Below are 12,557 nucleotides of genomic sequence, written 5' to 3'. Positions count from 1 at the left end.
ATAGGTGCCAGTCGTCGAATTTAACTCGATTTCGATTTCACTTGCCTCAACAGGTCTTCGCAAGTGGAGTTTAGTGTCCAATAAAGGAAGGTACGCATAAGTGGACTGGCTGAGGCCTTAGATTTAGGTCTCATTTGGCTTGCCGGGTCTTCTCACGCACAGCATTTGGCAGAGTTTCTACAGCTGGATACCCTTCCCAATGCCAACCACTCAGAGAGTGTAGTGGGTGCTTTTACGTGCCATCGGCACGAAGGCTAGTCAGGCGGTACTGACAATGGCCATGCTCAAAATGGTGTATTTTATGTGTCACCCGTACAAGAGTCAGTCTAGGGGCACTGGCAACGATCTCGCTCGATAGTCTATACACATGCCGCGGGCACAAGTGCCAGAAAGGCGATGCTGGGCACAGGTGCCATCACGATTTCGATTTCGCATGCCCCAATAAGTCTTCGCAAGCAGAGTTTTGTGTTTAATGAAGGAGACGACATTGGCATGGGTGGCAGTCGTCGAATTTTGCTCAATTTCGATTTCACTTGCCTCAACAGGTCTTCGCAAGTGGAGTTTAGTGTCCAATTTAACTCGGTTTCGATTTCACTTGCCTCAACAGGTCTTCGCAAGTAGAGTTTAGTGTCCAATGAAGGAAGGTACGCATAAGTGGACTGGTTGAGGCCTTAGATTTAGGTCTCACTTGGCTTGCCACACAATGTGTTTCTTTCAGTTTCTGTCTACTAAATCCATTCACAAGGCTTTGTCGACCTGGGGCTATAATAGAAGAGACTTGCCCAAGGTGCCATGCAGTGGAATTGAATCCAGAACCATGTGGTTGGGAAGCAAGCTCTTACCACACAGCCACTATTTACTTCCCAGTACAAGTTTTCAGTTCACAATTAGAACTCGTCAAAGTTAGAATACTGAATAAATGTTGTCTTCCTTCAAACTCTAATTTCTTAAGTGATTTTTATAAAACATATTTTTGTAGGTCATTCTAAGAGTTATGATGGCTGGGAAATTGATGAGATAGAATCCTAATCACCATAGTCGAAAGTTCACATCTTGCTCTTTCTATTATAGTGTGTCTTTATAGCCAAAATATTAAAGTACAAAATAAAATTATAATGCTCAGGCTATTGATAGATAACATAACAGATATTACATCATCATCATCATCGTTTATCGTCTACTTTCCATGCTAGCATGGGTTGGACGATTTGACTGAGGACTGGCAAGCCACCAGGCTGCACCAGGCTCCAATTTGATCTGGCAGAGTTTCTACAGCTGGATGCCCTTCCTAATGCCAACCACTCCGAGAGTGTAGTGGGTGCTTTTACGTGTCACCGGCACAAGGGCCAGTCAGGCGGTACTGGCAACAGCTACGCTCAAAAAGGTGTTTTTTACGTGCAACCTGCACGGGAGTCAGTCCAGTGGCACTGGCAACAACCTTGCTCAAATGATTTTCTAACGTGCCACCAACACAAGTACTAGAAGGCAATGCTGGTAACGATTACGCTCAAATGGTGCTATTTACGGGCCATTATGTTCCAGAAACAGTATTAACAGAAATGAGGAATAAATTCTGCATGAGCCTAATGAGGAGAAACTGGAAGACGGATAGAGATGGGTGATATGACTACAGCTCAAGAAATAAAGGGCTTAAGGATTCCAGAACCCTGTGACATACATGAATGAAATCTTCAAATGCAACACGGACTTTAAGATCAAGACAGCTAGAGTTGTGAATGAAAAAAAGAACCTTACATAAGAAATGGATGGGCATTCTTAAAAAATATATTAACGCCTGTCACTGACTAACTTTTGAGCAAGAGCAGAGTCCAGCCAAATACTAGATAGCATGATGATAGTGTGATAACACAGTGGCAAGCCTAGAATGAAGATAAAGAAAAGAGGTAGCAGAAAGCTAGATCTAATGTCAACTGTCACATTTATCTAGCTAGAGGAGAAGCATGTATGTTAATTGACAATTAAAAGGAGAATGTATGCTAATGATAAGTTAATTAGAGGATGAGAGAAAAGTAATAAGAAATATAAATATAGTGTAATGGAAGAAACTAGAATGTCATTGGAGAGAAATGTCTGAAATAATCTCCACCAGACTAATTTCCCAACCAGTATGGCTGACATCCAACTAGACATTCTATAGGTCAATGCTTATCAGAAATATGTGAATGGTGATTCTAGAGAGTTGAAACCCTGGGAAAGAAGGATATAAAATAGTACTAGTGCAGTAATTGGGGAGGCCTGTCTTTCATCTCATCATTAATAAGAATTATGAAAGGAGTGACAAGTGCAATAGGTAGACCTATGTGAAGGTGATATGAAGCTTGCTAGTTCAACATAAGTTTTATAGTTACAGTAAAAGATACAGAAAAAGAAAAAGTCTAAGGTTGTGCCATATTGACAAGTGAATGTTTATCAATCAGCTAAATGGCCTTCTTTTAGATTGGATGTAGGATATACATACATGTGTCCACAACACTTTCCCATATATGTGAGTAGTGCTCTAATATGAATCTTAATTAAACTTTATAGTAACTCAACAACTGGGCTAACAAAATATACACCAAAAACTTGAAGCTTCTGACAATAGATATATGCAGGCCTCTGAGTTTTATTTTTAAGAAGTAGAAACTAATAGTCAGATGAGGATTTCCAGTGTTGGTGAGAAAAGGCTTGACTATCAGAGCTAGTGGTGTATGTTGGCAATGTAATTCCTGAATTCTTTATATTTTCCACTGCTTAAATACAGAGATATATTTTCTAGTTCTGAAGGAGAAACTTAATTTCCAGGATGTTAGAGAAGTGACATTGCCATGAGAGATCATAATAAATTGCAAGACCTAACCTTGCTTAAGTAGCAAGTTTGAGGATTTAATTTGTTAGCATTCCATGTGTAGAGAATATGATACAAGAATGTTGCAAGTGGGTCTGGATGATGCTCAAGAGATTAAGTTGTCATGTACCATTGCGGGAGTTTTTCAAAGAAGATGTGTTCAAGAAAACATATCAAATAAAAGTTGCACATAGATGTACACACATATACACAAACACAAATTTATTGAATGAATTATTTAACTTTTCTCACTTACTTTTCATTTGAAAGTAAATAAAGAGCTGTTGCTGTTCCTATGACTTCCTGCATATCTGAACCTGAAATATTTATTATAATCATTGATTAAATCAATTTCCATACAATCATAATTTACATGCATGAACACAAGCATAGATGTATATGCAGACAAATGCAAACATACACACATACAAAGATACATGCATGCATACATACACACACATACACCTTGTATTCAGAATGAAATGGTTGAACGAATGAAAGAATTACAACATGGTATCAAAGAATTCCCAGACCAGTTCCATAGCACGCCAACAGATGGCAGTGCAAGGCTGTGTGTGCAATTGAGAGCTAGCATTGACCTTCATGAGGTAGTGTGCCGAGTGACAGTGTTTTTACTTTGCAAGTTGTGAAATTTGTATTTTTGCAATCATGTGAATGTTGTAATCTGTGATCTATGTAATGGACAGGAAGTTGAAACAAAGAGCCAACATGAAATTTTGCATTAAACTTGGGAAGTCTGCTACCGGTACAACTCTGAGACAAAGCAACAGTCACCACTATGGAAGAGCCCTTCACCTCCATGACCAAAGAAGGCACAACAGAGCCACAGCTCAATCAACAGCATGATCTTCACATTGTGCATCAAGAATTCATCCCCCAGAGTTAGACTTTCAATCGAGAGTTCTACTGTGAAGCTTTGAAGCATTTGAGGGAGGAGATTCAGCAAAAATAACCGAATCTGTGGAGGGTGAAGTATTGAATTCTTCATGATGACAATGCACTCTGTCACTGAACTCTCCTCACTTGTGAGTTTCTTGCCAAAAACAACATGGTATTGCTTCTGCACCTGCCCTATTTGACAGATTTAGCATCTGCAGAAATCCATCTCTTCCTCAAGGTGAAAATGCAGCTCGAAAGTTGCTGTTTTAACATCATTCTCGAGATCAAGAGCATATCACAGAAGGTCCTTGACTCACTTACAGAAAACAACTTCCAAGCCTTGTCACACTGAATATCCCCGAGAACTACGTTAAGGGTACACGTGTCTGTGGAGTGCTCAGCCACTTGCACGTTAATTTCACGAGCAGGCTGTTCCGTTGATCGGATCAACTGGAACCCTCGACGTCGTAGGCGACGGAGTGCCAACACAAAAAAAATGTGTTTGTGTAAGTATAAATGTATATAAAGATATAAAAATTGATAGGAAAAATGTTATTGCCTTTAGGCCAAACTAGGTCAAATTCTTTCCTTCAATACATGATTGACCTTGACTTGACTAATAGCGGTTGCAGGCATGCACGAGTGCACACACACATTTCTACGTCCAAACTTGTTTCAGTGAGGATTTGAAAACTGGTTTTATTTTATGAAACAAGTAAAGAAAATTTTTGAATTTAGTTTTAATTGTAAAATTACATCTCTCAACAACTAAAAGCATTTGTTTACAGCTTTAGAATTATTGCATATATATTCAAATATTTCATTAAATCATGCAGGTCAAACAATGATGGAAAGGCTCCCTCGTTGGTTGCATTTTTTTAGTAGATATCAATGATCAGTCAGTAAATTACTTGGAAACAGGTGAGGGTTGGTGACAGGTGGGGCATCCTGCTTTAGTAAAAATCTTCTTCAGCAAATTTCATCTGACTGATACAAGCATGGAAAAGTGGACATCAAAATGATGATGATAACCATATATATTTTCCAGCATGGAAAATGAACTGCTTCCCAACCACATGGTTCCTGGTTCAGTCCCACTGCATGACACTTTGGGCAAGTGCCTTCTACTATAGCTTTGGGCCGACCAAAGCCTTGTGAGTGGATTTAGTATATGGAAACTGAAAGAAGTCTATCAGATGTGTGTGTGTGTGTACATTTGTTTGTCCCCCCACCATCGCTTGATGCGTTTACATCTCCGTAATTTAGTGGTTCAGCAAAAGAGACCAATAGAATAAGTACTAGGCTTACAAAGAATAAATCCTGGAGTCGATTTGTTCAACTAAAGGCAGTGCTCGAGCATGACTGCGGTCAAATGACTGAAACAAGTAAAAGAATAAAAGAATACACACACACACACACACACACACACACACAAACCCATGCAAGTGTGAAGTGTGTGCATATGTATGTGAATGCAGAGGAATGTCTATGTTCTACATCTCTCTCAGCTTGAGCAAAATGGCAATAATGTTGACAATACTTATGTACTTTATGACTAGTCACTCTGTGCTTTCAGAGATGTCTAGCATAAATCCTTTATTCTTAAAAAGACAAGTAAAGAATGGCAACTGGAAGAGCATCTGGCCATAAAATCCAACTTCAAATAAATTCTAATCCAACCAGCTAACATGAAAAAGGAATGAACAAACAAACATAAAAGCATAAACTATGACAGTGTATTCAGTGTCTAGTATGGAGGTACAGAAGCACAAGAAATATAGTGAGATCATTAATAGGCTAACAGAGAAGATAGACTTCGTAAGTGGCAGATGCACAAATGCTATCAAAAGCAAAACTTCATATGAAATAAATTCCTTTAAATGTTCAGATAACTCCCTAGAAGTAGTTGATAGTTGTTACCTAAGTGAGTTAGTTAACAGTGAAGATAGGCTTTCAGGAAGTATAATAGCCAGAATAAGAACAGGGTTGAAAAGTTTAAGGAGTAGCTATCTCTAGTAATAAAGAGTTTCTCTCTTTGAGTAAAGAGCAGATTGTATAATGCTTATATGAAGTACAATTCTCCATGGTAATGAGGCAACATGCTCTACTGGATGCATGTTATTGAGCATGGATGCAAATGAGCTGAGAGAAAAGCTGGATATAAAACGAATCATAGATAGTGTGCAAGAGAGAAGACTACAGTGGTATGAGCATTGGATGTGTATGGAAGATATCAGTTAACTCTCTGCTTCCCAACCACATGGTTCTAGGTTCAGTCCCACTGCATGACACCTTGGGCAAGTGTCTTCTACTAAACAGGTCTTATCTGGCCTAAATATTCTGTTTTATGTTCAAACTGGCTACAGCCTCTCACACCTATCCTATATCATCCGAAAAATAAACTCTCACATCCTTGACATCTTGAAGCTACAAGATAATGCATGATCAATTGAAAACATTGTGAATAAATAAACATTATATTTGAGAGAATAATCCAAATACTGAAGAGTCAAAGAGTGTCAAGGCTAGATGAGGATGAAACCCATGGTGAAGATTTAGGTAGAAGATGAGAAACAAAAAGGTGAAGACTGATATCAAGATGCTAAACCTGATAAGTGACAATCTGCTAGGATGGAGAAGACCATTCAAGCATTACAAGATGGATGTTAAGTAGGTGGTGGTGATGATGACAGTTGGGATTCAGACCTGTCCATATTCAACCCACCATCACCAACATCCCTTTATCATTTACCTCTATCACATCATTAAGTAATGAGGGATGGTGCATTTTATCTTTCCAGAGTAGATAAAATAAAAAACAAAACTAACAATATATTAGGGAATATTAACCCTTTAGCATTTAAACCAGCCATATCCGGCCCAAATATTTACCTGTTTAATGTTCAAACCAACCAGATCTGACCTCCAATAACTATCCTACAATGTTATTCTAAAAATAAGAAATCATATCATCAAAATCCCCAAAGCTATCAGATAATGCATGAGTAATTAAAAACAATGTGAATAAAGAAGCATTACATTTGATAGAATAATCTGAATGCTAAAGAGTTAAATTGTTAATACCTACCTGCTTCTCTGTCCCCCCCTCCACCACCACCATACATACATACATACATGATAATTTTACAAACTTTTACCAATGTGAGAAATGAAAAGTTTTTAATATACTATTACTTATGACAAGAATTTAATGACATAAATAAGATAATGGTTAGGTTCACTGTCACCCTTAACAACACATATTAAAAGCCAGTGAGGAAGCCCCTATGAGGGTACTGGACCTGCTTGAAAGAAATAGTAATAATTTCTCCCTTTATCATACATCATTGTTTTAAAAGAGAACGCAACATTGAATAATGAAGTTCTAGAATCAATGTATCATCTAACAAGAAGATTATGACTGGAATGCCATTCATCAGAGATCTACTTGACCAAAACTGATGTGGGAAAATAAACAATACATACATTTTAACGTTACAACAATGCTGTAAATGTATGTTAGAATAGTTTGATATCTAATGATAAATATTGTTATTAATATCATTAAACAATGATAACAAAGTAGAAGTTAATATGTAAGTACATGCTTTTCTTTCTTTTACTGCTATCTCAGATTAAATTACTTTCCAAACAAACTTAACTCAAGAAAAGCAAGAGAACATGGCCAAATAAAACTTACCTATGATTGCAATTTCAACCATAATCCATAATATCAAACGTGGTATTCGGTGGTAATATGTGTAGCAAATCTCAGCAAGATGCATGCCTGTGACAACTCCCAGCCTTGCAGCAAGTCGTTGCATTAACAGACCAAGTATTGTTGCTGACATCAAAACCCATAGTAACTATTTGGAAATATATACAAATATATATAAACAAAAAAAAAAAAAAGTCAAGTATTATGTAAGTGTAAGGCATAAATTTTAAAAGATAAAATAGGATATTTCCCTTCATATGTATATTAAGAATGTGATGAGAAAACTCAATGGAAATTTAGCAACTGGGTACTACCTCCTATTTGATACGTTCGGCCGTATAGCCTTCTTTGTTTATTTCACTGTTTCGTTTTCCTGTCTTGTTTTCTGTCTGCCACTACATTCCTCCATGGAAAAAATTTAATTTGTGTCCGTGGGAAGAGCCTTGTAACGATGCGTCCTGCCCTAACTCTTCGAAACGCCAGTGTTATAATGGTGGCAGCTGATGAAGGAAATGTTCTCTATGTGGCCTGTGTGTTTTCTATACCTTGTTTATCATTTTGTTCATGGTTTTTTTGCAACGTCATGTACCCAGATATGCATCTATATATACATGTAGATGAAGGTATGTACATACATGTACATATATATGCATATACTCATATATTATTTATTTATATATATATATATAACAGTTTAACATATAAAAGTGAAGGGTTATTCAATACTTTAAAGTATAGTACATACTTATTAACTTCTACAGGGAAAATGTTTGCAATGACTTCAAAGTTTCAGCTTGCTTCTTTCATTAGACAATGCTTTATTTTGGTTCTTTCTGATTTTATATAATCTTTGACAAGTTGTTTTTCAGTAGGTGGAGTAATGTGAATGATAGTTATGTGTGGCGTAGATTGGCAGGGAAAGTATTTGTATAGGAAGGGAAGTGACTAGAGGAGAAATAGTATGTGTTTGTAGGATGTGGATTGATTGAAAGGTATGAAGAGATTTATTTTGGTTTAATATGGAAATTTTATTGTTTAGGGTATATAATATATACATATATATATATGCACACACATACAAATACATTACATAGACACACAACTCACACATACACACACAAATATATATGTATGTATATATATTATTCGGTTAAAATACATTTGATTAAAATGTCTTACGGTTAAGCTGGTTCCTATGTATTTCCCTGAAGAGAAGATTACATCCTTATCAACATCACCTATTCCTTTGGAAGGTACAATTTGTAATCTTCGAAACATATGTTGGAAATAAAAGAATTCATTTAACATATGCGTTTTACTCCATTTACTAAATTTGTATGTATATATATGTGTGTGTGTGTTGGATATATGCGACGCAGTAAATATTCTCTGCAGACATATTCCTGGAATTAGCGCGCCAAAACGAAGACTTTTGAATTTTACTATTAAGCTGTAATTAGCAGAACCATATACACGCGCACCTATGGCAGTGGGCAACTTTGTATGGGGTTCTGATGATTATGGTTCCATTACAAATCAGGCTGATGAGAAATAGACAGTCGGTAAGATTGTTAAAATTCGAAACCGGTCCCTGTTTAATAATGTTCCTTTTCGGTTTTTTTTTAAATGTCTTGCCCACTTATGTTTTGGTATCACGCTATATTTCATGTTGAGAACAATTTAGGTCTTTTTAGACACAAGATGTGATCTATTTCTAGCATATTAAATGTCCACGTTAGTGGTCAACGTCATATATAAAAATATATATATATATGTGTGTGTGTGTGTGTGTGTGTGTACACACACACACACACACACACACATAATATTGATACAAAACGAAAATTTTAAATTTTAATCATGTCAAGAACAAATTATTAAAACAACAGATGTTTATATGTAATATTCATATACTATGTAATGCTTAATATGCAAACCATTACCTTAAATCCAGCTTTAGCACCTGACTGCAAGTCTGATTCAATATTTCCTGGGTCCAGGTAAGCAATGCTCATCAAGAAGCCAGGGCCAGTGAAAGCCCATAATTTACGAAAACTGAATTTATACTGAAACATAAAACATCAATAATATAACAATGAGAATAAGTATTACTTTTGATCTGTCATTTCAAAATGATGAATATTCAGTACTAGTGGCCTGGGAAAACATCTGGAGATTAATGACTATTGCATGTAGTGAAAAAAAAAAAAAACAACCTCACAGTCCAGCCCATGTTGATGTGTGGTGGTTTGTGTATCTTGATGACACTGAGAGCTATGAAAACAGGCAGCAAGTTCTTGGTAGGGCTTCCAATGCTGGACAGGTCAAAGGATAGTGGCAAGACTAATATGGACCATGCTCATCAAGAAGCCAGGGCCAGTGAAAGACTAATATGGACTATGCATTCCCAGAGGTAAAAATGGATTTGTGTAGGGTCAACACCCCTACCTAGAAAAAAGCAAATTTACAGAAGCACTGATGACAATTCAAAAGTAACAAGACCTGGAAGAAGAAGGCCTTTCCTCAGGGAAACATATGGCCAGAAGGGAGGTCCTAAAATACTAAGAGAGAACTGAAAAAAACAGGGATCTCTCTGAAGAGAAGCAGAACAAACAGCCCAGTGTTGAGAACAGTGGAGAAAAAAGTCATTGATATGACTTCAATCCACAGAGAAAGTGAAGGCCTTAAGTAAGTAAAACAGTGTAAATGACCACAAGGTATATTATGTAAATGGATTGTTGTGATCAGTGAAAATATACCAGTGCTGAGAGAAGAGCTTAACCATAGTAGAGGAAGAACATATGTGTAATGGGGGAAGGTTGTAGCTCAGATTTATCAGATGTAGTTACAAAAGGTTGCCAGTGAATACAATATGTCATACTATAAGACTTGGTCAATTTACACCAGTATGGAAAAATGGAAGTTAAAATTAAAATGATGATGATGATGATGGCAGTATCACCACCTCAGCCAGTTATGACTTACTGGTCCACCTAACAATATTATATGCTTTTGTATATCAATCATTCAGTTCTATTCATATACAACTCTTACTGTCATCAAGAACAAGTTCTCATACAGGAAGGTGTACATCTATGTATACATCTATGTATACATCTAATGTAATATCTAGTCTTCTGTATAACTGTGATACATGATAAATAATAAAGAAGCTCATCAACACATTTGTCTTCACTTATCATCATAAAATTCTATACATAGGCACAGGTGTGGCTATGTGGGTAAGAAGCTTCCTTATCAACAATATGGTCTTGGGTTCAGTCACAGTGCATGGTAATTTGGGCTAGTGTCTTCTACAATAGCCCCTATGTTATGTGAATGGATTTGGTAGACAGACACTGAAAGAAGCCTGTTGTATATATATGTAGTATGCATATGTACAAAGTAATAGTCAAATGTGACTTCAAAGCTTCACCGGTTGTAGCTTCATTGGACAGTTTGACAAAACCACAACCAATGAAACTTTGAAGTCACTATCAACCTTGTGTGTGTGTGTGTGTGTGTGTGTGTGTGTGTGTGTGTGTGTGTGTGTCTGTCTGTCTGTCTGTCTGTGCTGTGCTTGTCACACCACCACTTAACTGGTGCTGGGGTGTTTATGTTCCTATAAGTTAGTGGTTCAGTAAAACAATTCAATAGAATAAGTATTAGGCATAAAAAAATAAGGGGTTGATTTTGTCTTTTATTAAAACCCCTCGAGGCAGTGCCCTAAGCATGGCTGCAGTCCAATGATTGAAAGAAATAAAAGATAAAAGATCAAGTGGAGAGAACTTGTCTCAAATGAAGAAGTAAGGGAGTGGAACAACAATCACTAGTGATCGTAAGGGTATTTAGACAATGTCACAGTACCAGGCTGGGTCCCTTGCAAGGCTTCCTCAAACAAGACTTTCTAACTTTTCAAGGAAACCCAGAGACAAAAACAGAGAACCCACTTGAAAAGGATCTGAAGTCCGATAACACTGTAGCAAAATTTTAATTTCTGTTTTTTTTTTGTCTTTGGCCAGTAAGTTTTATTTCCCTATTTGCTTCTATCTAGAAATCAAAAGTAATGACTACTATTTCCTTCAAACTTTGTTTTTGTGACCTGGACATGAATGTTTGGAAACTGACCTATTTTCTATTACATTTGAGACAGATTCAGCATTGGGTTGCTGAAGCAGAAATATTGTTATAGCAAATATTCTGCTCAGTAACACAGATTTGTTTGTCAACCGCTTGACCATAACCACTTGAGCATGTCCTTTAGTGGCTGACAATACTTGCATCTCTGATCATGAGCAGGAGTAGTGGGAGAGCATCATAGCCATGTGTTGAGAGGAATTCTTTGGGGTTTGAATAAAAGTAACAAATCAAAGTTTGAAGGAAATGTTAGCCATTTTTCATACTTTCTAAAGGTAAGCAAATAGGAAATAACAATTGCTACCCAAGGACAAAAATTGTGTTATACAGTGTAATTATCATAGATTGCTGGTTGGTAAACAAGGGTTGTCCTAAAACAATACATATGGAGAGCATGTGTTGTTATCTGTTATTTTAAAAGTAAATGAATTTATTCCAAGACATCACGGAAAACAAAGAGTAACCAGTCACAAAGTCCCTAAGGAATATCAACCATCACCTCTATTTTGCTCAAGCAGTGACAAGCATGGAATATCAATATTCCTGCACATTAACACAAATATACTTATACATACATGTATTTATGTACGTGTGTGCTTGTGTGTGTATATAAAGTCTGTCATACCGGCCATGACGAAGGGAAATAGCCCTGAAACTCGAGTCGCCTTTATATATTTATATTTATATATTTGATCCTTTATATTGAACACTCAATATTTCATCTACATTCAATATTTTATTTCATGGTGCCATCCATTTTTATTTTATTTTATATTATATATTGTATATTATATTATATATTGTATATTCCATATTCTATACCCCACATTGGTTCTGCAGGAATATAAATAAAACATAAAAAACAGACAGTGTTGGAACTCTTTTAAGCAAAATAATATATTCCTCTATATACAATCATACAAAAAAAAACACCTTTTTTGTATTTATTTTTAC

At 36.4% G+C, this 12,557-nt stretch overlaps 1 protein-coding gene across 4 annotated transcripts in view; it reads right to left on the bottom strand.

The window, feature by feature from the left end:
- LOC106867577 (natural resistance-associated macrophage protein 2) overlaps positions 1 to 12,557 on the bottom strand; it is an 81,593-nt gene that overhangs the window by 34,746 nt on the left and 34,290 nt on the right. For all 4 annotated transcript variants that reach the window (XM_014912485.2, XM_052967646.1, XM_014912486.2 and 1 more), the window contains exons 3-5: positions 9,410 to 9,532; positions 7,449 to 7,614; positions 3,105 to 3,165 (exon numbers count right to left, since the gene is read on the bottom strand). In XM_014912485.2, the coding sequence (XP_014767971.1) occupies positions 3,105 to 3,165; positions 7,449 to 7,614; positions 9,410 to 9,532 (350 nt within the window). The remainder of the gene's footprint in view (positions 1 to 3,104; positions 3,166 to 7,448; positions 7,615 to 9,409; positions 9,533 to 12,557) is intronic.

This window comes from Octopus bimaculoides, chromosome 1, assembly GCF_001194135.2.
Source record: "Octopus bimaculoides isolate UCB-OBI-ISO-001 chromosome 1, ASM119413v2, whole genome shotgun sequence".
Lineage (NCBI taxonomy): Eukaryota > Metazoa > Mollusca > Cephalopoda > Octopoda > Octopodidae > Octopus > Octopus bimaculoides.
This window is presented reverse-complemented; position numbering and strand designations above follow the sequence as displayed.